Source organism: Cyphomyrmex costatus, unplaced genomic scaffold, assembly GCF_001594065.2.
Source record: "Cyphomyrmex costatus isolate MS0001 unplaced genomic scaffold, Ccosl1.0 scaffold749, whole genome shotgun sequence".
NCBI lineage: Eukaryota > Metazoa > Arthropoda > Insecta > Hymenoptera > Formicidae > Cyphomyrmex > Cyphomyrmex costatus.
Window position 1 is genome coordinate 28,587 of NW_017280321.1, and position 26,583 is coordinate 55,169.

The 26,583-nt window shown below is 36.5% G+C and overlaps 2 protein-coding genes across 2 annotated transcripts in view; one reads left to right on the forward strand and one right to left on the reverse strand.

Moving 5' to 3' along the window:
• The window catches only part of LOC108780825 (phospholipase B1, membrane-associated), a gene marked incomplete at its 5' end in the record, with an annotated part of 41,460 nt that extends 27,929 nt beyond the window's left edge, over positions 1–13,531 (forward strand). The window contains 3 exons of the mRNA XM_018548642.1: positions 10,971–11,269; positions 12,769–12,947; positions 13,395–13,531. Coding sequence (XP_018404144.1) covers positions 10,971–11,269; positions 12,769–12,947; positions 13,395–13,531 — 615 coding nt within the window. The remainder of the gene's footprint in view (positions 1–10,970; positions 11,270–12,768; positions 12,948–13,394) is intronic.
• A 10,895-nt stretch (positions 13,532–24,426) lies between these two features.
• Positions 24,427–26,387, reverse strand: LOC108780826 (uncharacterized). The gene is made up of 2 exons (XM_018548643.1): positions 26,056–26,387; positions 24,427–25,867 (listed from the first exon to the last, which is right to left on the reverse strand). The coding sequence occupies exons 1-2, from the start codon at positions 26,385–26,387 to the stop codon at positions 24,427–24,429; spliced, it is 1,773 nt and encodes a 590-aa protein (XP_018404145.1).
• Positions 26,388–26,583: the final 196 nt, after the last annotated feature.

The window sequence follows — 26,583 nt, forward strand, 5'->3', positions numbered from 1 at the left end:
TATTATATTATACAATATAATATAATTATATAATATAATATAATAATAATGATAATTATCTCTCCAAAATAACGAATATCCTTTAGAATTAATTTTTAAAACGATAAACTCTAGAATAAAAAAAATTACTTTTAAACAATTCAACTAATAACAATATTAACTATGAACAAGATAAAATAAATAAAACGACAGAAAAATTTTTTGTTCTTCCGTTTATCCGGGGTGTCACACAATCAGTCACGAAGATGATCAGTAAATCGGTTTATACTATAGGATATAAATGTATAAACGAACTAAATAAAATTAGAGTACATAAAGATAAAAAAAGTTTATACGATAACAATAACTTGGTTTATAAGATACACTGCAAAGACTGCGATGCATCATATGTGGGGCAAACGAAGAGAAGACTTAATACGAGGATAAATGAACATATAAAAAATACAAATTTAGATGCAACTAAACATTCAGTGGTTACTTTACATTCACTGCAATTTGAACATAATATTAATTGGAATCACATTAAAATATTAGACTCGGAATCAAATTACAATGAAAGACTTATTTCTGAAATGTTACATATAAAAGAACAGTCAAACGGAATAAATTTAAAAAAAGACACTGAAACTTTAGATAACATATATGTTTGTTTACTTGATTCAATTTCTAATAATAACAAGTAGAGTGCGATAAATAGGAGTTTAAGGACGTTCTCCGACTGCAGTTGTGCTCAATCTAAAGTTTACTCGCGTCCACGTAATCGCCCCTACACACAGAAAGTAACAGTTGACTACCACTCCGCTCTTTCGCTTGTTTCGTTGTTTCCCTCTCGATTTCGCTATTGCCGCCGATGGAAAACATAGCGGAGCTGCTTACTTTGCTAAATGGTTTCTTAAAAATGAATACCGGAAGACATATTCAGGAAAATTTCATATTATTCCTTGTAATATCAAGTTTTATGTCTCTTTGTTTCAAAAAATTCTAAAGAAAACTTTTTTTGCAGTGAATAAAGAACCACTTTCGAATAAGCTTTAGATAGAGATTCTACGTTAAACGTTTCAACTTTGAAGTGGAATATCTCGATTTTTAATCCCGTAACGAGTACTAAGCTTCAAAGCATATGTTCAGAACACTAAAACAAGCTTTTTCTGTAAGTTTCAGAAAAATCTAAAGAAAATGGATTTTTCGGAGATCGTCCTTAACATTCTGATAGACATATGACTTATTCACAAGGAAACTTTGTCACGATCAACATCTATATGTTTAGTTGATTATTTTATATTTTATAACATAAGTTTTAAGAAATTGACATTGTTAACATTATTAAAAAATATATCGCACCACATGATAATAGTAAGTTTCTACGTTATTAATTTGAATTGTGTTTCTAAATTACAACGGTTTTTTTTTTACAATAGATCATAATATCAATCCTTACAGTAATACATCGCACTGCATGACGATTGGAAATTAACTTTTTTATAACAATTGACTCAGTATACAATGTATCCACTCTCTTCGTTTGGACACAGAATGACTGCCTGTTCTCGCTACCGACCGTAGAATTGGCTCAAGAGTTTTATAGACGATGATATATGTAAATTTTATTTGTTAATCTAAGAGCGTATGTATTTTCACCGTTTAGTTTTATATTGTAAGGACAGGGACTTCATGTTATTGATATTACGAATTATGTTCAATGTTATATAATTAATAAGGGGTTTGTCATAATTTATTTCATTGCGGCTGATGAAGACTAAGTAAAGTCGAAAACGTTCCGCTTTTAAATAATTGTAATGATAATTTATAAATAATAACTACTTATAAAATTTAGCTCGTTAATAAAATAATTTGACCTGGTTTGGCTAATGTTATAATAGTTTATAATATCATACGAGCGAAAAATAGTGTTTATAAACACTCGAATCATTAGATTTATATTATTTTATTTATATTAATAATGATAATAATATAATATGATATTATAAACTTTCATAAGAAATAATTTGTGAATCATTTAGTGCTACGCGTATTGAAATAGTACATACTTAAAGTCTTTCAGTCGAGAAAAGTTTTTATTTCTTCTTTCTTTCTTTCTTGTAGGAATAAATAATATAATAATAATAAATAATAATAATAATATAATATCATAATATAATAATAATAATATTATTATACAGGGTGTCATTAATCGAGCGGATCACTTCTCAGGAGCAGGTAGAGTAGACCGAACTGAGTCGAAAAGTCTTATACCATTTTTCAGTTGACGCAATATTTAACGAGATATTAATTTTTAAATATAACAGAATAAGCGCGTTCGTCCGGCCTACTACTGCCAAGCGTGTACGCCTGTCAATCGCTCTCTACGCGCGCGAATCGCGAGGAGTGGGGATAGGCTGGCAAGCGCACCGCGGAGGCTCGCGGCGGTGTACGCGGCGCGGGACGCTTCCCACTCCCAGCGCGCCAAGCTAACAAAATGGCGGATATTCGGCGCTTTATAAATAATATCTTGAAAATTGAGAAAATGTATACCGGCGTGGTTTCCCAGATAGTAAAATGCTAGCAGTATGTCAACAGTATACCAGTAAACTTGATCATGACGTTACAGCAGATATCAAGCTGCTGCTTCCTCATTAAGCTTAGTTTCTAACAGCTTAGTCTGCCAACATAATACAACGATAGAAATACAACAAAAATCAATCATTATTTGCTATCACATCGTGTCACGACAGCGAAAACGCGATAAAAACGTTTTTGCTGTTAGTACTTAATTATGTCAGGTCGTGCGGTATCTTTGCCACCTTTTTGCTGTCATGATATGACAACGAGTGTGCCAGATTTCTAACTATACATTTTGTTGATTTAACATGTCGTCATGTTTTATATCAAGTTTTGATATATTTTTTGTTAATTTATTTTGCCAGCATGTAATGTTCGAATTCTGCTTGTTTTATTCCGATAACGTTTGTTGAATTTTTACAGAATTTTTGCTAGTGTATTACAGGTCTGCTCTATGGTATTTTTGCTGTATTTCTGTTAGCGTTATACTGAAATGGTAAACCGTGTTCGACCGCTGCTCGATTTTTACCATTATAATACGTAGCATAAATTTGCAATGCGTGCTTTTGGCAGGTTCGGCTACCAGAAGAAACTTTATTGCTGCTTACAATTTTGCTTGGAAGCACGAGAAGAAAAATGCACTGCCGGTGAGAACAGAAAGATGTTTGACTCACGCATCGCCGCGCATGCACGATCTAAGCAAGCTCGAGGCTGCAGAAAAGTTCAGGAGGAAACCGGCAGTAAGTGGTTGCGGGACGCGGTGAGGTAACGGAGTTATCGTGAGATGGCTGAAGTGTATTTTAAAATTGTTTTATCGAGAGAATATTCTTTGTGAAGAGAATCGGTACTGACTAAAATTTGCGTCCTCTCTTAGTACTGGAGAATGATATATTTTTTTGTATGACGCTACTCATGTTCATGAAAGTTCGGACACCCGCATAAATTTCATCGAATAATTATGTAAAAGATTAAGACACTATAAAAAAGCAATTGTATTGTTTTTAAAATATATTTTAAATCACTTTTACATACTAGTAATTGCAAAAGTTTTATAAATCTTTTTTAACTTTATATGCCAAAATGTTTTATCTTTATTTCATAAAACATCGATAGTATATTCGGTAAATTTCAAAAATTCGCGAGTCAAGAAATAATTTCTTTTGTGGCAAGGAACTGATAGAGCGCTATCATTTCCACACCACCTTGCGGTAGATAGCATGGCGCATTTTTTTTAAAGTGGTATCCCCAGTAGGTCTAATCCACTCTTGCATTTTAATGCAAGAATTGTTCGAAGTGCCTTCCTCGTTCTCGCAAACAGAGATCGGCTCTTCGAGTAATGTTGCGCGTAGAGCGGTGCGCCATTTCTGGCGTAATGGTATTGAAAGCTGCGACAATTGCTTGTCGCATCTCAGCTTCAGTACCATCACGATTATGCTCGACTAAATGTTTGATGTGACCCCAAACGAAATAGTCGAGCACGTTAAGATCCGGCGACCGCGCCGGCCAAGTGATTGGGCCACGTCGACCTATCCACCTGTCCGGATAGCGCGTATCTAAAAAATTGCGTACGTACCGTGCAAAATGCGCAGGAGCCCCGTCGTGTTGGAAAATGAGTTGCTCCCGATCCCGAAGAGGAACGTCTTCGAGAAGGGCTGGCAACTCGTTTTCCAAAAAATTGACGTAGATCTCTCCTGTTAAACGTGGCGGGAGAAAAAAGGGACCAATCTGAAAATTGTTACAAGTGTGACTAATAATGCGAGAGAGAGAGAGAGAGAGAGATAATTTTTTTAAATCATAAGCTTATTATTATTTACGACTTGGTTCGCTATTACTCCTGCCCACACGTTTATCGTCCAACGGTACTGAAACGCACCTTGCCGAACAACGTGCGGATTTTCATCTGCCCAGAATAAATGATTCCGGGAGTTGAACACGCCATTCGGTGTGAAGGATGCTTCGTCCGTCCACAGGATGCGGTCGGGAAAAAGGTCATTCCGCCGACACTGCGCGAGCAATCCTACATTACATTCCGCCGTTAATATTTCTTAAGAAAACAGCAAGAATATTATGATAAAAATAATGAAAATACCTTCACAAAAGCAGATGCGCGGCAATAAATCTCGCTCAAGAAGTTGCTGCACCCGCTGAAAGTGATACGGGTGCAGTTGGTTCTCGCGTAGAGTACGGTGCACCACAAATCGAGAAACCCCGAGCGCATGAGCCGCACGGCGTATACTATTCCTGGGGTTCTCCTCGAATGCTTCCAGGATTCTCTCCTCCACGTTTACGCGAACGCGCATTCTGCCACCATTGTGGTGTGGAATCCGCAACACGGATCCTGTCTCCCGTAAACGTCGGATACATCTTAAGATGACGTTATACGTAGGATGTGCGCGTCCAGGAAATTGTTCTGCGTAGAGACGGGCGGCAAACCGAGCATTTCTACCAGCTTCACCGTACACAATTACCATATCAGCGTACTCTTGAGCACTATAATTTTCCATCTCGTACGAAGTGTCGTTTAAATAAACACATCGCGATTACGCAGACCAATGACCGGCACGAGTGGCGATGTTCATATGTTAACAATTTCTTTTGTTTCCGTCTAGCGCTACTCCGAATTTAATGTGTCTTGATAAACAAACACGACACTGCGCCCATTTCGTGCAAGATGGAAAATTATAGTGCTCAAGAGTACGCTGATATGGTAATTGTGTACGGTGAAGCTGGTAGAAATGCTCGGTTTGCCGCCCGTCTCTACGCAGAACAATTTCCTGGACGCGCACATCCTACGTATAACGTCATCTTAAGATGTATCCGACGTTTACGGGAGACAGGATCCGTGTTGCGGATTCCACACCACAATGGTGGCAGAATGCGCGTTCGCGTAAACGTGGAGGAGAGAATCCTGGAAGCATTCGAGGAGAACCCCAGGAATAGTATACGCCGTGCGGCTCATGCGCTCGGGGTTTCTCGATTTGTGGTGCACCGTACTCTACGCGAGAACCAACTGCACCCGTATCACTTTCAGCGGGTGCAGCAACTTCTTGAGCGAGATTTATTGCCGCGCATCTGCTTTTGTGAAGGTATTTTCATTATTTTTATCATAATATTCTCGCTGTTTTCTTAAGAAATATTAACGGCGGAATGTAATGTAGGATTGCTCGCGCAGTGTCGGCGGAATGACCTTTTTCCCGACCGCATCCTGTGGACGGACGAAGCATCCTTCACACCGAATGGCGTGTTCAACTCCCGGAATCATTTATTCTGGGCAGATGAAAATCCGCACGTTGTTCGGCAAGGTGCGTTTCAGTACCGTTGGACGATAAACGTGTGGGCAGGAGTAATAGCGAACCAAGTCGTAAATAATAATAAGCTTATGATTTAAAAAAATTATCTCTCTCTCTCTCTCTCTCTCTCTCTCTCTCGCATTATTAGTCACACTTGTAACAATTTTCAGATTGGTCCCTTTTTTCTCCCGCCACGTTTAACAGGAGAGATCTACGTCAATTTTTTGGAAAACGAGTTGCCAGCCCTTCTCGAAGACGTTCCTCTTCGGGATCGGGAGCAACTCATTTTCCAACACGACGGGGCTCCTGCGCATTTTGCACGGTACGTACGCAATTTTTTAGATACGCGCTATCCGGACAGGTGGATAGGTCGACGTGGCCCAATCACTTGGCCGGCGCGGTCGCCGGATCTTAACGTGCTCGACTATTTCGTTTGGGGTCACATCAAACATTTAGTCGAGCATAATCGTGATGGTACTGAAGCTGAGATGCGACAAGCAATTGTCGCAGCTTTCAATACCATTACGCCAGAAATGGCGCACCGCTCTACGCGCAACATTACTCGAAGAGCCGATCTCTGTTTGCGAGAACGAGGAAGGCACTTCGAACAATTCTTGCATTAAAATGCAAGAGTGGATTAGACCTACTGGGGATACCACTTTAAAAAAAATGCGCCATGCTATCTACCGCAAGGTGGTGTGGAAATGATAGCGCTCTATCAGTTCCTTGCCACAAAAGAAATTATTTCTTGACTCGCGAATTTTTGAAATTTACCGAATATACTATCGATGTTTTATGAAATAAAGATAAAACATTTTGGCATATAAAGTTAAAAAAGATTTATAAAACTTTTGCAATTACTAGTATGTAAAAGTGATTTAAAATATATTTTAAAAACAATACAATTGCTTTTTTATAGTGTCTTAATCTTTTACATAATTATTCGATGAAATTTATGCGGGTGTCCGAACTTTCATGAACATGAGTAGCGTCATACAAAAAAATATATCATTCTCCAGTACTAAGAGAGGACGCAAATTTTAGTCAGTACCGATTCTCTTCACAAAGAATATTCTCTCGATAAAACAATTTTAAAATACACTTCAGCCATCTCACGATAACTCCGTTACCTCACCGCGTCCCGCAACCACTTACTGCCGGTCTCCCCCTGAACTTTTCTGCAGCCTCGAGCTTGCTTAGATCGCGCATGCGCGGCGATGCGTGAGTCAAACATCTTTCTGTTCTCACCGGCAGTGCATTTTTCTTCTCGTGCTTCCAAGCAAAATTGTAAGCAGCAATAAAGTTTCTTCTGGTAGCCGAACCTGCCAAAAGCACGCATTGCAAATTTATGCTACGTATTATAATGGTAAAAATCGAGCAGCGGTCGAACACGGTTTACCATTTCAGTATAACGCTAACAGAAATACAGCAAAAATACCATAGAGCAGACCTGTAATACACTAGCAAAAATTCTGTAAAAATTCAACAAACGTTATCGGAATAAAACAAGCAGAATTCGAACATTACATGCTGGCAAAATAAATTAACAAAAAATATATCAAAACTTGATATAAAACATGACGACATGTTAAATCAACAAAATGTATAGTTAGAAATCTGGCACACTCGTTGTCATATCATGACAGCAAAAAGGTGGCAAAGATACCGCACGACCTGACATAATTAAGTACTAACAGCAAAAACGTTTTTATCGCGTTTTCGCTGTCGTGACACGATGTGATAGCAAATAATGATTGATTTTTGTTGTATTTCTATCGTTGTATTATGTTGGCAGACTAAGCTGTTAGAAACTAAGCTTAATGAGGAAGCAGCAGCTTGATATCTGCTGTAACGTCATGATCAAGTTTACTGGTATACTGTTGACATACTGCTAGCATTTTACTATCTGGGAAACCACGCCGGTATACATTTTCTCAATTTTCAAGATATTATTTATAAAGCGCCGAATATCCGCCATTTTGTTAGCTTGGCGCGCTGGGAGTGGGAAGCGTCCCGCGCCGCGTACACCGCCGCGAGCCTCCGCGGTGCGCCTGCCAGCCTATCCCCACTCCTCGCGATTCGCGCGCGTAGAGAGCGATTGACAGGCGTACACGCTTGGCAGTAGTAGGCCGGACGAACGCGCTTATTTGGTTATATTTAAAAATTAATATCTCGTTAAATATTGCGTCAACTGAAAAATGGTATAAGACTTTTCGACTCAGTTCGGTCTACTCTACCTGCTCCTGAGAAGTGATCCGCTCGATTAATGACACCATGTATAAATTAAATGATGATATCAATAGACTCGTAAGATTTAAAATCATAGAAAGTGAAATTGACACACAATCTAACAAAAAGTGATATTATCGTGGTAGTTGTTTAGAGTTGCGTTGTAAAGTCTGAAGAAAAATTTCGGCACGCGATTAGGAGACTACATACACGGTATATAATATTCACACAATGATAATAAAACACTAACATCCTGTTCAAGACTCAATTAGGCATTTTCACTTTCTATAATAATATTATTATTATATTATTATTATATTATTATTATTTATTATTATTTTATTATTTTATTCCCACGAGAAAGAAAAAAAGAAGATTGTATCAGGAGGTCTATTCTTGAAAAGAAACGTATATGAAAATCTAGGAAAATATTACACTATGTGGCGGCCCCTCCGCCACAATTCCAGCGAACGGGACGCGAGCGCGCCGTCCGTGAGGTGCTAGCGCCGGCGCGCGCCTGGCGCCTACACCGCCCGGCGGGAGTTCCGACCGCCGCCGCTTGAGGGCCACGCGGTCGAGCGTTCTCCCGCATGCAAGACCCCTTCGCGCGGGTATATACGCGGTGCAGCAAGACCGTCCAGTAGATCTTCCTGCACTTGGAGAGGAGCTCTCTGGGCCTCTAGCTGGTGTTGTGTAGATCCAAAGTAACCGCAAAGCGAGCTCTCTTCACGGGCTTTTGCTAGTGAGAGCGAGCCTCATTACAGGCCTCTGTACCTACAGGGCGAGCTCCATTACGGGCCTCTGTACCCGCAGAGCGAGCCTCATTACAGGCCTCTGTACCTTCAGGGCGAGCTCCATTACGGGCGTCTGTATCCTCAGGGCGAGCTCCATTAGGGGCCTCTGTCACCTTCCACACCATTACGTGGATTGACGCCGCCAGCCTGCCACGACGACGCCAACGGGACCGTCCAGGTCCTCCAGGTCCTCCGGACACCCCGACCCCGGGGAAACCCCTCGACGAGGGGATCTCTTTTCGGCCCTGGCGGTTGACACCTTTGGAGGCCGGGCCAGAGGACGCTTCACACGATCCCCGGAGAAGACGGCCAACGACTCAGGCTAAGGCAACGCAGACCGACACCGACTCGCAACCTACCGTCACGAATTCCGTCGCCTGTCAGACGGACTTTCCTCTCGGATTACCGCAGCTGCCATCTCCTGCAGTAGGGCAGTTAAGCCCGACACCGAGGACTCCGTGAAGCGTCCCCGAACACCGGGGCACCGACGCAAAGCCAAGAGACAAAGACTGCGGGAACTCTTTGGCTCCGATTCCTTTGAGGAGTAGTACACCCCCGCGGGTGCCGAAAGGCACCTCCAAAGTCCTTTCATAAATACTACATAGAACCAAGCGCATCACGCCCGATTATTCGCATAATTCACCATTTGTATTAAGAGCTGAATAAGGAACCTTGTATTTAATTGGTTCGATTATTTTTGGACCTCAGCGATCCTCCGATCACATACCAATAGGATACCACACACTATTTTTCGTATATGTTTCTTTATAAAGCCCCAGAACTAAAAAGCCATTTTTCTTACACTAGTACGTTTTCTATTTTTTGCCTGCACTCTATGACGCTGAAGCAGACGGAACTAGCAGACGGCCGCGCGCGCGCCGCTCTCGACCAGTGGTTCTCAGCAAGGTTATTATTTCAGCGTGTATTTCGCAAATAAACCGTTCTAAGCAGATTATTAAAAAAAAAATGTTATGTATCACATGAAAACAGTCTTACAAAGTGATATTTCAAGTTCAACAAAAAAAATACGATAAATAAATAGTATATGATATATGTAGGCACGCGACTCATGTCTAACGACTTCTTCTTCTTCTTTGATTAATGGCTCCCGCCTCCAAACAATAAAATAGGAGGTCGATACGGCCAAAATAACATGTCTAGCGACGACTATTGCCGCTTGTTATAAACAACGCCTAGCGACGGCGAACGCGCGCGGCGCGTTTCGCTGGGCGGTCCTATCCAGCCGCGCGCTTGCATTTGACGGTGGGCCGGGCGAAAATTTAAATATCTTTATAAATTAATATCTCGTTAACTATTACTGCAATCGCAAAATGGTACAGGACTTTTCGACTCAGTATAGTCTGTTCTACACACCCATGAAATATTATGCGGTTATTCTCAGCCACCCTGTATATAAATAATATTATAAAATAATGATAGAAGTTCCAATTTTTTTATATAAGTACTTTATAAGTTCAAGATTATTTATGTAAAGTTACATTGTGAGATATAGATATTAATTGTTCAGTAAATAAACAAAATGTTTAGTTATTATAAACTATAATCGGTGAACCTCAATGAAACTTTGTATAAATTATTTTTAATACTTAAAGTACTTATACAAAAAATTTAGATTTTTGTTATTATTTTTCAAATTTTTGCTTAACAATAACAATAATAACAAATACAATAAATAATCTATAAAAATATATTGCTCAATAAAAATAGAATATTATAAACACAACTTTCATATGCACATACTTTGTATAAAGTATAAATATTAATATATGTGTTTTATACCGTTACAACCTCCTCAAGTCAGATATATTATTTGTATTATTAAATACATACTTTATATTATATTATTGAAATTTACTATATCAGAATGTAAAATTTATTTTATCTTGTCTTGTTACCCGCCGGACTTGCGCAACGAGTTACTTTTAAAAAGCGATAACTAGTAACGATAACTCGTTACTTTTTTTACTCGGTAATGAGTAACTGTAACTTGTTACTTTTAAAAAGTAACTTTCCAATCCCTATATTAACACAATGAAATAATTTAATTATAATTACATAAAATTAATCTGATTTGCAGTTAATCTCGTTGATGATCGGAGCCAATGACTTTTGTAATGAAATGTGTTGGACTTCACCACCTTGGTCAATTCTTGAAAATCACAAGGCTGATCTACTTCAGACTTTGCGGATATTAAAAGATAATTTGCCGCGGACTTTTGTAGCACTGATTCCGCCGCCACATTTAAAGAACTTGGTCGATACTCGTAAAGGAAGATCATCATTCAAATGTTTTATTACAACGGATATTGAGTGTTCTTGTATGTTTGGTTTCGTATTTCAACGTTATAAATCAATGTATTACGATATTATGCGACAGTAAGTATAATAAAGTAAAACAGAAGTTAATCTAGATCATATTATTTACTTAATTGTTCATAATTATTTTTAAAGTCAGTATCTCATAATAGGAGCCTTTCCTCTAATATTATAAATTTATTTTTAATGACGTAAAAGATATTTTTGAAAAATAGGCGAATTTTATAACTCCGTCAAAAATTATATCACAAAAATTATTAGAAAAGCATTTTAAAGCTTGAAATTTCTACTTTCGAAAGTGATAATTGCTATTTCAATATGATTTATTTTTTACGGAGTTATATGGATATAAATGGAACTTTGAAAAGTTAGTAACAATTTTTAAACTTTGACGCACTTCCATTTGTGTCCGTATAACTCCGTAAAAAATAAATCAAATCGAAATATCAATTACCATTTTCGAGATTTAGAGATTTCAAGCTTTAAAATGCCTTCATAAGAATTTTTATGATCATTTTTGATAAAATTACACTCTTTTAAAATTTGCCTATTTGGGGGGGGGGGGGCAGGATAGTTGAACTTTAATTGTAGGGGACACCGGAACTAATTCGGCACTTTTTGTTTTTGACGATTTTTAATAAGAAAATAAAAGTTTTTAGCTAAATAAATGATACTATTGAAAAGAATGAACCTTTGGCTATAAAATGATTCAAAGCATTTTTGATCTATGTCACTTCGTTTCATAGGCATAGAAAAAATATGACACAACCTCTAAATGCGATATTGCAAAATTCCTGGGGTAAAGTCAGCACCCCTCCGGGATAAAGTTGATACACCTCATGTTCCAGCTAAAATTGATTTAAAAATACATCATTTCCGTTTAAAAGAATAAAAATACTTTATTTCTTTATTTTTGCTCTAAAAAAGAAAATAAATGAGAAAAAATGAAGAGATAAATGTTTCATTTTTGTGCGCGCGTATTTTGACGTCGACTGCTTGTTGACGGTTGTATATCACTGGTGCCATTTTTTTATTTATTTTCTTTGAAAATTTGTCGACACTATTGGCACGGATTATAGTTAAGTTAGGTTATTACTGCGCTGACTTTGTCCCGTCGTCTCTATGCCGACTTTGCCTCAACCGTCCATTTCTATTTTCGTTACACAAAATATATAATAAATACATGAAACTGCAAGAATAGTCAACGGATTCGTGTCCAGCATACACATTTCACTTAGAATTACTTACCTGGATAATTGTACAAGCGAAAAAAATAGGTATAATAACGAACTTTTTTCGCGTCAAAAAAATTACTTCCGACTGTATAAAACACGTTCGTCATTGTAGAAATTGCAATGTTGCCAGTAACTTAACAAAACTCCGTTGACAAAATGGATACATGAAGGCATCATTAGTACTAATCGCTAATTTATTTGATTTATTGTTCGTAAGTTAAAGCGAATGATGACTTTATCCCGATGCCGAATTAGCCCCGGTCTCCCCTACTGTTGAGTATATTATTATTATCTTTTAAACAGTTAAAGATATGTATATTTTAGATGGCAAATGTTAGATATGGAAATCGCTGATTATTCCGAATTCCAAAGAGATGATTTTATAGTTGTAGCCCAACCTATCTTATTGGATGTAACTGTACCACTTACTTCAGACGGATATACTGACATGACATATTTGAGCAGCGATTGCTTTCACATTAGTCAAAAAGCCAATGCTCGTTGTAAGTTTACTCAGAATTCTCTAAAAAGTGTTTCGTTAATTAAGTGAATAAAAAAGAATTAAATGTTAATAAATTAATAGTTAAAAATTGATGTTTTATATTTAAAATGCTTTGCATAAAATGAATTTTATTTCTCAGTCTGGTATTTTAAATATAACGAATGATAAAGTAATAATGTGGGAAAGTACAATAATTATTATCTGGCAAAATGTTATCCTAATATTAACCAGTTTGTCCAGTTTGACTACTTCCACGTAAAGTTAGATTGCCAAATTGTAATAGTCGCATTGAATTAGCATAGATTTTTAATTACTCTAAAACAGAATTTGGTGTAAATGTTAAAATATATTTTATAAAATTGTACTAATTCTAAAATAAAATTACAATATTTTTAATTATTCAGAAATAATCAGAATATTACTCAGGAAATTTTTTCTATTTTTGCAGTTGCAAACGGTTTATGGAACAATTTATTGGAAACAGTGGGTACTAAATCGACAACATGGCACGAACTTTTTCATAAATTTCTCTGTCCAACGCTGGAGAGACCCTATTTAACTACAAAATTAAATTCAATGCAATAATTTATTACTACTTCAACTACCGCTGCATTTCAAACGAGAAATATCGGCACTTAAAAGAGAAAGTGTCGCTAACGTTATTAAGTCATCAATCATAGTTGCGATTCTATGATTTTTTAATAGAGTCGCAGTATCAATTATTTAAGCGTAAACAAAATGCTATGATGTATTTATTAATAAATCTTTAAAGAACAGAAATGAAATAGATGGAAAATTATTTCTATTTTTATTCCACAATACTATAAAGGATTAAATAATATTAATGAATATTAAAATAACGGTTAATATAAGCCTCTATAAGTATAAAACAAATAAAATTAATAAAGGGCAAAGAGCTGATAACATAACAAATTAAACTTTAATATAAATAAGAAGTAGCTACAAACGTTTCGACTCCGATCGGGTCATATTTAATGTTACAAAATTCCATATTACAAAAAAAATTTTTAATCCAGTAGTATAACAAGGAGAGTTCTGGACCACGGATACAGGTTATCTGTTGCCACCAGGCGGCACTAGTGTCGCGGCGGCGGCAGGTGGCGGCGCGGGTGGCGGGTAGCGGTGGCGAACCGCGTAACTAAACCCTACGGCACACGGTGCGCTTTTTAGTATTAAATCGCATGCGACCTAACCATGCGAGCAAACATGCTAGTGTTACGGCCCGGCGGCCCTCTACTGCGTTACAAAAATTTCCTAGATGATTTTACACGCGGGACAGTGAAATAAAAAGTATTGTGGCCCCGTCGTCATACCATGGATGGTCACCGGTCCTGACTAAGTATGATACGAAATCCCCTCGCAACTCGGAGCACGTGTTGCAATTTATGATTGGTCGCACGGAGGAAAGTATCGAGGAACACTTCGCGCACTTTTCAAAAAGATGCGGCAAACCAAGTTGCAGACAATAACGACGAGCTAGATAATATTCAGAACGCGCACGTGGTTCTTCTGAATTATAGCAATCGTTACAAAGTGTCGCTCGATTAGTACGATGTAAATAGAGCTGCGAAATTACACAGAGGAATTCGTCAATCCACGCGCGGTAAGAGTCGTTGTCGAGTACGCTGCTTAGCTCACGACGCGGCGTCGTAGGAGGGCACATGGCACCGTTGCATGTTAGGTTTAACGAATTTATGAAAATGCGATAGCATCGGTAACCAATAGGATCGAGGTTCCAGAGCGGTGATGCAGTAGAGGCGCGCGGCGATACGTTGGAATGTAACGGTTGAGCCCGAATATGGCGGTGTTGGCGTCCCACGTGGCCGACACGTTTAGTGTTGCAATTGGAATAAGTTGAGAATTCACTTATAACTTTAGTAATTACCTTTTACCTGTAGGTAGTACTTCACGAACCTCGTGTTCGTAGGTGAAAGAAGTAAAATGAGGAAGCGATAATAGGGACGTTAAACAAGTTCTATTCCGATTTCATAAAATACAATTATATATATTTTATACTAATTGAGTTCAATTACAAAAGAAAATTAGAACATATGCTTACAGCGTAATTCAATTAAATCAGTGAAGTTTTACAAGTTCAATCTTAGAATTAAGGACAATAGAATTATTACTAATCGCGCATTTCTTACTACTTGAATTCTTATTATTGGAATATTGATAATCTTACATTTATCAGGCTAATTATGATTAAAGATATAAATTCTCTTAGAAATGGTACTACAATTACGCGAATAAAGAAATAGAAAAATAATTATTTAATTTACTTATAACTAGAGCTTGTTTAAGTAAGTGTTAATTGAATTGTAATGCGTAAGAGAACCCGGTGTGGATTTGAGTTAGGATATGAGAATGGATTTTGAAGAATAGGAAAATTCACATGTAGTCTTACACAAAGGCGTCGCAGGCGGTGTCCCAGGTCTCAGGAGAACGAACCGCACAGTTGGAGAGCCGGAATCAAAGAGAGCGAGGAACGCTTTCCCGAAAGGGTTGAGGATCCATCGCCCTACTCCCACGCGTTTCAGGCCCTGTTGCGTAACAGGAAGGGATGCTTGCGCAATAGGAGGGGATGCTTGCGCAGTAGGAAGGGATTTTAAGGCAGGTTCTCTTGTGACGACGCTTTCGTCAACGCGGCTCTTAGATTATTCGCATGTAAAGGCGGCTTTACACTACAAGATGGCGGAAAAATGTTGCGCGGACGTACCACTAGCCATGGTGGAAATATACAAGGTGAAGTATTGCGCATAATGGCGACAGCGTGAATTAGTAAACCAATCAGAGCGTGATATCATTTGCAGGCGCACATTTTAAAATCGAAATCGGTTATAGAAAATAATTAAACATCCGAAAAAAATAAACTAAAAAACATGAATGAAAACATGCATTTCTTTTTTAATATCGCGAATTGAGAATAAAAATAATTTTTTTTTTTAATAATATGTAATATGTAAAAATAAATATGTAATATGTAAAAAATAACTTAAGATAAAGGATGATAAAAAAAGTATGTAAAAATGTAAAAATCAATAAAAATATATTTATTTCCTCTTTCATTCGTCTTTTTTTTAAATTATGACTAAAATGTAATTAAAAAAAAAAGAATTTTAGCGCTGTAACGTCCGCCGAAAAACATATACAGACGGCGAACGTCACTAACAGGCAACGCGAAGTGGTTGTCATAACAACCATCTAGCGTCCTGTTACAAGAAGTGATCACACGCTTATCACATGATCAACAGCTGTAACGATACTTCAAGCGCGCGCGCGCATCGTATTAATATAATTAAGCGAACTGAATATAAAATAAATAGAACAATAAATTAGCAAGTGACACACTTTGAATAAACATAAAACTATATACTTGTGCAAAATCAAGGCACAAATACTAATTATATAAGGATCAAAGATTGTTTATTCAAAACCTGTAATCACTTAAGTATAAAATCAATATCAGTCGATAAATAATATAGCAACAACAAATACTAGTCATTTCGCTTGAGTATCTTAATTAAAAACCTCCTAAATAAATAATGAGGTAACGCGACGAGGCATAGCGAGCCGAAACAAAGAGCCGATACATACGGCATAAGTACGTGCATAAAAACGAGAGCAACTGTTCGAGCGAATTACCGCTTAGACAAAGAATTACAGAGGAGTGACATTGACAAGTACGGCGTATAAAATGTATGCAAGTATAATTAATAAAAGAATAATAAAAGAGCTGGATGAAAAAGAGGGATGGAGTAGGACACAGGCAGGATTTAGGCAGAAAAGAGGGACAATGCAAAATATAAAAATACTAAAGCATATAATTTCGAGAAGATTAGGGCAGAGTAAAAAAATATGGGCATTGTTCATAGATCTGAAAGCGGCTTTTGATCAGCTAGATAGAGAGGTTTTGTGGGATATGATGGAGAAAAGAGGGATTTCAGAGGAGCTAGTGGAGAGAGTAAAAGAGATATATGAGGACACGAGGTGCAGAGTAAAAGTAGGTAACGGAGAAACGAAAGAATTTAGAGTGAAAAAAGGTGTGAGACAAGGGTGTCCGTTAAGCCCGACACTATTTAATATATACATGGCGGATATTGGAGAGAAATTGAAAAAGGGACCAGGAGGTGTAAAGATAGGAAAAGATAAAATATGGTCATTAGAATACGCGGACGATATTGTGATGATAGCAGAAAAAGAAGAAGGATTAAGAGGAATGATTCTGGGGCTCAAAAAGTATCTGAGAGAAAAGAAATTGAAGCTAAGTGCAGAGAAGTCAAAAGTGATAGTATTTAGGAATGATGGAGGAAAGTGGAGTAAAAGAAACTGGTGGTGGGGGAATGACAAAATAGAAGAGGTAAAAAGTATTAATTATCTGGGGTATATTATGAAAAGTAATAATGATGACGAAGAACATATAAAAGAAAGAGTAAGGAGAGCAAGAATGGCAATGGGGTGGGCGTGGAGTTTCGGGGAGAGAAAATTTAAAGATGATATAAGATGGAGATGGAAATTGTTTGATAGTATTGTTAAAGGAATAATGATGTACGGAGTAGAAGTGGGGATACAAAGAAAGGGAGAAAATAGAACAATTGCAAGAGGAATATGGTAGATGGATATTAGGCTTAGATAGAAACACGGCAGGTTACATTGTGAGAGAAGAAATGAAAAGAGAAAAAATTAGAGTGGAAATGGGCAGGAGAGCAGGACAATATGAGGAGAGAATGAGCAAGGGAGAAATGGGGGATATAGCAAAAATCTGTATAGAAGAAAAGAGGAAGGATGAAAAAGAGAGACCAGAAAGAGAATGGGCTAGGGAAAGTATGGAAAGAAAGAGATATTTGTGGAGATGTGGAAGAAGCGAGGAGGCTATAAAAGAGGAAGGAGAAAGTAAATGGGAGAAAATAAAGAATATTGATAAAGAAGTAGACGAACAGGAGAGAGGAGAAAAAGTGAGGAGTTCCAAATCGTGTGAAGCGTATGCGTGGGTGGCAGGAATTCCAGGATATATGAGCAAGAATAGAAGAAGAACAGACGGAAAGAAGATACAAATGGTGGCAAGGTGGAGATGTGGAAATGAGTTGAAAGGAAATATGTATTGGCTAAAAGAAGAAGAAAGAAAGTGTAGAATATGCGGAAAAGAAAGGGAAACACTTAGACACGTAAAAAGTTGTATGAATAACGAGGGGGGGTGCGATCAAAGAATAGATGTGTTGAATGAGGATGGAAGAGGGTATGAATGGATGGCTAAGGTACAAAAGATAAGAAGGGAAAGAATGGAAGAGAGAGTGAGAGAGGGTGAGAGCGGGAACGAGTACGAGAGCGAGAGAGAGAGAGAGAGAGAATGGGTAGATATAGGTAAAGAAGTTAATATATAAAATACAATGTAAATTAGAAGTGTAAGGAAGTCAATATGTAATACATTCAGTTGTGAAAGCATATCAAATAAACTACTACTAATAAAAGTAAAATTATGTAAAACAAAAATAAAAGCATTCAGCGCTCAACATAATACACAAGTAAAATTATTTAAAACAAATTTAAATATAAATCTTATTACTTAAATGATAAGTTTTCCTCTTTCATTCGTCTTTTTTTAAAATTATAACTAAAATGTATTAAACATAAAAGAATTTTAGCGCTCAACATAATAAAAGTAAAATTATTTAAAGCAAAAATAAAAGCATTCAGCGCTTAACATAAAATTATTTAAAACAAGTAAAATTATTTAAAACAAATTTAAATATAAATCTTATTACTTAAATGATAAGTTTTTTTATATTTTTTTTTAACAGTATTATTATTTTTAATTCTGATATTTAAATTTTTTAATCTTATATATGTTCGTGTTCGAACGAGGCATGCTATGACTTTTCTGGGAAAAGTATTTTCTATTTCATCCAGTACTGCGTTTGTAAGTTTGTCAAAAATGTATGGTTCTCTGGACAAATCATTACCATGAAGATTACTAAACGCAATATTCATTTTTTTTCCAACTTCTATGAATTGGTTCGTAGGATGTATACATCCTCCTTTGGAGATAAGCGACAGCCAATCGTTTCTGACTTGAATCAATCTTGTTGGATCCCCAAGATCTGGATAAGTATGTCGATATCTGTGAGCAACGTAACCGAGTATTTAAATTAGACCCTCGTTTTCTACAATATCTTTGGATATTTCTTGTTCAAAATCCTCCAGCAACTGCAGCTCGTCACTCGTTGCCTGGTAGTTTTTTAGGACTATTATAAAAAGAGCAAAAACAAAAACTGTAAAAAATGTACTCACAATATATTATATTTTTAGTATATCTATTATTATTAGTGACTTTGGCTTTACAATATTTATACACTTTATATGCATATTTTATTTATTTATATGCGTACAGTGCTTATATATTACTAACATACAATATGCAATACATATATAATATTTTAGCAATATATGCAATAATTTCACCAGTTATACAATTTTTCTAATCATAATAATATACAATTTTAGATATACAATTCAGTCGCTTTAGAACTAATAATAATTAATATCGGTGAGCATTTAAAAGTAGTAAATTAAAATTAATGAAATCACCTAGATCATCGCTTTCTTTATTTACATGATTATTTATTTCTGTTATTTCAGACGAATGTAATTTTTCGTTGCTATATATCAATGCAGCTTCCAGATCATCCTCATCTACATTATCGTCTTCGAAACATTCTCTTGTGCATAATAATTCATTCGTATGCACGTCAATTAAATCCATGAAAGAATGTGTATCTGGATCATCTTCAGTATTTTGTGCAATGGATAATCCCACATCTGAATGTTTCCCGAGAATGTAAGATTTTAATCTATACTGAATTCCGACAGGTGTTGGGTGGTCATAGCCGGCTCCCATTGCTCTAATGTACGAAAAGAAATTTTCAAGTACATCTTGGCACAGTCGTCTGGTGATAATATACTCAGGCTTGAAGTTATCGGAAAAATATGTTTTTTTTATGTATTGCAACAATCCTTTTAAAGAAGAATTCGTCAGCAATATACCTTTTTGAAAAGGAAGCAGATTATTTTTTTGTTTTACTCTCAAGTTCGAAACGAATCGACTCATTTTATCTAAAATTTCATCTTGATTCTTTAAGTCAACTCCGTAGGCTTGACAAGTACCGTGTTGACCATATTTTCCTTGGCTGTTACACACATCAAACCAATCATTTATTAATAACAGAATTTTTGACAGTTCATCCCATGTTTGATCTTCACCGAAAAAACCATGTTCGCCGCAATATTTAATTGCTAATGCATTCCGACGTGAGAAAATTTGGGCTGCCAATTTCACTGATTGCCGCTGCTGATTTCGAACATCAAGATGTTTTTGCGTCAAATTAAATGCAATTTTTAAATCACGAGAATTGAGAGCCAAAAGTTTCTCTAGCAATCGCTTTGTGTATAATTGACCATGGATTTCAAAGCCCGAATCAAAAAGTTGATCAAAGCATAGAATGGCAATTTTATCAGTAGCGGTTAAATTTTCTCCCTTTAAGTGCATTATCTTCAAAACATCCTTCAACAATCCGGGTCTCGTGTCGAATGATGCAGCCCACTTTCGCAGTGTGGATTCGCAAGGCAATGACATTTGTTTCACTTCTCGCAAGTATCTGTACGTTCTACCACTCAATGATCGAAGAGCAATTGCAGAAGATATATCCTCGACTGACCAAGTAATTCTTTTTCCTTTTTCTGAAAACAGTTTTGTTATTTGCCCTTGTGTAAATATAGAATTTAATATTGTTGCAGTTCTTTGTTCTGCTTCTCTATTCTTTTCTATATCTTGTAAATTGGCTTCATTCCTCTGTTTCATGATTTCTAAATCCTTGGATTTTATTTCTAATAATTGCTGCAGCTGCCCACATTTCAATTCCATTTTTTTCATTTTTTCCTGTGATTCGTTCAGCAGGCGATTCAATTTTTCAATTTCTGTTTCTTGTTCATTTCTGTAATATATTAAATTGCATTAGAACACATTAATTTTTCAGATTTATTCATTTTTAAGGATTTGGTTTATACATAATTTGTTGAATTTTCAATGAATTTATTTATTTTGATTAATTTATTAAATTTATTTTACTTATTAATTTATTTTAATGCATACAATTGTAACGAAAAATCGATTTTAATGAAACAATAAAAAAGTATTAAAGCACTAGCATTCTCAATACAATGACAATTTTGCAAATATATTTGCATTCATGAATATACTTACGCCTGTTGCTGTTCCGACTGCGATGCGATTGCACATGCTGTAGTCAGAAAATTATCAGGAAATTGATTCTCCTCATTAGAAGCGGTAGGAACATTTTTCAAGTGAGCAATGAGTTCTTCGTATGTTGGGACAATATAACTGTAATATATAAAGTAAATGGTTAAAAAAGATAAAAAGCTCATCCGACTACAAAAAAAACCTCTTCTTATTCGTAATAATAGAATTATTTTTAAGTTAAGAATCCTTTTAAGAGCTTTATAAGAAACCATAAAAGAAACTATTTTTTAATATTTCATTATAAAATATAAATGAACATAATCAGTATTTTTTATATGTACACCTAAGAGCAATGATTGTTTCCTTCGAAAATTTTTATAATCTAAGAAATGACCATCGATCTGCATTAATGCTCATAGATGCACGATTAACGATACAACTGAAACTTACATCCGTTTATTGTACATGGAATCATTGCTCTTTGGTGTACATATAAAAAATACTGATTATATACTTCTATTTTATATAAATAATTTATTTTGAACATAGTCGTAAGATTTGTTATGTCGAGATTTGACTACAATATCATAAATATATTCAAAATATATAAACATAAAAGGGGGCTACAAGCCAAAGTTATTCGTTGAAATACAAACTAATAAATAAACAAAGTCACATTTGATAAGTTATAAAATATAAAACATTTAATAAAAAGTATAATATAAAACGAAAAACAAACGTTTTGATCAAATTCAGATCATTTTCAATGTATGCGTTAAAAATTTATACATTGAAAATGATCTGAGATTGATCGAAACGTTTGTTTTTTGTTTTATATTATACTTTTTATTAAATGTTTTATATTTTATAACTTATCAAATGTGACTTTGTTTATTTATTAGTTTGTATTTCAACGAATAACTTTGGCTTGTAGCCCCCTTTTATGTTTATATATTTTGAAATTATTGAGTCTTTTTTATTTTTAAATTTAATATATTTTCTTTATAAAATACTATTGCATTAAAACTTACCAATATTTCTTGTTCGACTTGTTTGTTTCATGACTAGATCTTTTGACTTTATTTCTTTGATTTCGTTGTGGACTTTGTACATCCAATAAAAGTGTTGGAACTGAATCAACCTTCATCAATCGAACAATAATTCTTGGTTCGATGCTTTTATTTCGAGGCTTCGTCAACCTTTCCTCCATGCAATCGGGTGAAAAATGATGTTGACATACTTTTGCTAAAAATACAAGTCCCGTATACATATAAAAACTTTTATAAACAACTATTACTCTTATAAGAATTCAATTTCATTTGCAAATGACCTCTGATTTGCATTTTATAATAAATAATTTTCTAAACAATATATACATTTTTAAAAGAAATTTACCATATTTCATATTCAATTCCTCTTCTCTTCGATTGATAGCTTGCAGCCATGCTTTTTTTAAGGTTTGATTCTTTGGAAACCAAAAAAATTTTGTATTTTTGGCTTTTGATGGTCCACCCGATCTTATTTTGCAATGATGCACACTGCACTGTCGCATGATGCCTTAGTTTTTGTAATTATTATATAAAATTAGATTTAATTGAGAATTTTTAAGTCCTAGATTTTTATTTAGTATTTATTGCTTACCGTAAGTGCTGCAACAAAATGTAAAAAACAAACTGTTATGAAACACAAACACGGAATGACTGATGACACATGACAGCTGACGCTAGAGCTAGACAAAGCTAGACTGAGCTAGACGCTACTTGATAGATAAGGATAGACTAAAGCAGCCATCTTCATTTCATGCATTTGATATCACAAGCTGATTGGCTCGTGACATCACGTGACATGAACGACTGCGCATCCTACGGAATACTTCACCTTGTATATTTCCACCATGCCACTAGCTACGAAGCTGGAGATTTTGTACACTGCGTGATGTCATGCGTATTTGCTTGGTGGTTTTCGATGATAGAAACGGTGCTATTTTTACTGCTTGTTTTGGTACTAGTTAAATAAAAGTAATAACCTATCACAATTAATTAACGGTAGTTTAGTAATATACAATATAAATATGTCATATGACCAACTAATTTTCATATAATTTTATTCAAAACTTACTTTTCTGACTCTTTCTCTATGACACTTAGTTTGAAAGGTTATGTTTCTAACCGGTAACTTCTGCTCGTGTGAAGCGAAAACAATCAGCGATGTCGTCTTAATTGCATGCAAAGCTGCCAACAGAGTAGCGCACAAGAAATCTGTCAACGAAACCAGCAACTAAACACACCCCGTGTGCCGTAGGCTTAATAGAGACGGCGAAAGAAAAATGAAAATGATAAATATTTTTTTACTTACGTTATAATAAATCCATAGCAGCAACAGCAGCGGCAGCACTCACTCACTTACTCACTCACTCACTACACCCCCGCCCCCCAGGTCGATGTCTTACTCAAGTGTAGGAAGATTAATATTCTCCTTCTCCTCCTCCTCCCCCCTTTCCAAAAATATTTTTTTTTATATTTTCCAACGACACCATAAGAGATCCAACAAGTTGTTCAGAGGTATATGTATACAAAGAATAATGAGTCGTGTAACTTTTTGTATATATACACAGGGCCCACACGTTGACATTCTTTATGTCGTATCGTCTTCTGTGTTTAAGATGTCGGTAAATAAAAAGAGAAAAACTTATGTTTCAGAAATTATAATATCACTAGAATTCCAGGCTTAATTGGTTTTGTAGATGGAACTAACGTTGCTATAAGAGTACCTGTTAACCACGAAGGATTGTATGTTAATAGAAAAGGATATCATGCACAACATGTGCAAATTGTAAGGAATTTGACTTTGTAATATAGACAATTTTTTAAATATTAATAAATAAAATATATATATATTCAAATATAAAGTATATTTTAAAATTGAAAAATAATAAAAGAAACAAAAATTAATAAACATTAATATATAATATAATGTATATTTTTATATTTTATTAGATATGTGATACGGATTTGTATATTCTGAATATATTTCTGAATATATTTTCACAGTCCGACATTTTAGTTATTTTTCTTCTAGAATTGCATTGTAATTGGTTGTAAAAGTCCATTTCGCCCGTTCCTCTTGTTTCGTTTACGTTCATTCCGAATCGACAGAAATGATCGAAAAGCCGATTCCGCTTGGGATCCATAATAGCAAAACCGTATTAGCGAAATCGCGGTCGGAAACTCGCCAGTCGGAATCTCACAATTCCGATCGGAATCACAAAATCTCCATGATAGGTGCCCAGGTACGACGACGGTTTCGACGAGTCGTACGAACGCATGTACTTGTTATTAACCTTTGTGTATCTGCCGGAACATTGACTTAGGCCGCCGTGTATACCGCGCTCGATAAACATCACCGTATGTATATCGGTGAGCAACTCGAATTTCACGCGCGTGTGTTTCAGCATAGCGTTCCACGTGAAATCGGGCAATGTATAGTAATGCGCGGGATCGAGACCGTAACTCGCGACGCAACTGTCGCGAAAATTTTCGAAAACGTCGGCTAATAACAAAACATCGGTTTTCAAGTACAGATCGCTGTACTCGCTTAGCGTTCGCACGGAGAACCGCTGCCATACGTTCGCGGCGTGCGCGTAATCGCTCTCAGACACTGTATCACCCGTCAGCGAGCTGTGAAAAGATTCGCGCGGTGGTAGACGCGTGTCATCGAGTTTTTCAAAGCAATCTACGTACTCGTACGGAAATACTCCTTTACGAGTAAGCGGATTGAAATCTTCGTCTGATAAATGAGAGAATTCGGATCGCACAATTTTCAATTTCTCTTTATCGAGATACGACACCAATTTATCTAGACTCGCACTCAAAAATTTATAAGAATCAATGAATCGTAATTTAATACCATTTTTCTTAATATTATTTTCATCTTTTTCTTTAGTGCTGTCAACATGTTTCGTGAACGAAATATATTTCTCTTTAGTTAGAGGAAGTAGATCTACCTGCCCATCGTACGCGGTAGCGATTTCTTTGATTAAAAAGTGCGCGTCGTACCCCAATAGGTTGTGAAATACAACCAGTATGTAAAAAGAATATGTATAATTTATATTGCAGCCCTTATGCGCTGGACCGCGGTAGCGCCCGGTGCAGTGGCAGTGATCGCGTGCCTGCTCGTCGCAAGGCGCGAACGGTCTCTCGCATATATGACAGTGCGTAGCACTGTTAAACTTCTGCCAGTCGTCGCGCGTGAAATCCATAGGTCGGCTAGCGGATATTACAGTTTTCGCGCGGTGCGCCAAATCCTCGAGCTGGCGCGCGAACCAGCTGACGCAGTCGTTATCGCGACGAAACCGATACGTCGATAACGCGTCGTCGTACGAGCATCGCACATAGTATCCAATGCTAAATACTTCGTGCTGCTGATACGCGTACGACGATGCCGATAATGATGCATCTTCCGTCTTCTTCAGCACGCACTCCAGGTCGGCGTACACGATGAAAGGCGCCTTCTCCTTTCTGCAGTAGTTGCGGAAGGCCAACCATTTGTCGTCTTCGCTCGGCAAGCGGATAGCGCACTTGTTCAGTTTTCCACAATCCTCGCTGTGGCTCTCCAATTTTTCGTTGGAGGAAAAATAATGTAAACATCTACAAACAGAAAAACATAAATTTATTAGTACAAATTAAATTTTTTAAATTTAATATTTTATTTTTTACTTATTGTACTTACCGGTCGCAGACAAATATTTTATTCTTCTTTTTGGTGACTTGTGACCTCACGAGGTGGGATAGGTTTTTGATCCATGCGAAATGACCAATTCCATCGTTGCGTGGACCTTGTATGTATAGCATGTTCACATGCTTCTCCTTCTTTTCGCCGGAGAGGCAGAATGTTCTCGTTCTCGATACCGTAGACGTTGATCGAGCTATCGTTCAAACGTTCGAATTTCGAAATGTCTTTTAATTTCATCGGAAATTCGATGCCATCGAGATTCAGCATAGTAGTGTAATGCGGATACGACGATGTCCGATCCACATGATTTTTAGCCGGGTACAGAGCTGCGACCACCGACCACCCGAAGCACGCATTGTCCTTTGAGCGCACGTTAACTACCGCTTTTTGACTTTTAATTTTTGGTGGCACTTTGATACAACATCCCGCGTGCATGGGATTCAGTTTGTTCACGTTCACGGTTAAATTCAGGATTCGCGAGAGCGCCCACCCGCTGTCGCGTTCCTGACACTCTTCGAGCGACGCCAATGTAGGCTCGATAACGAGCGACACGTACCACCCGAGCAGAAATTTTGGTCAGGCTCTGATATGGGCCTAATATTCCTGCCATAATGACTGATTAGGCGCACGT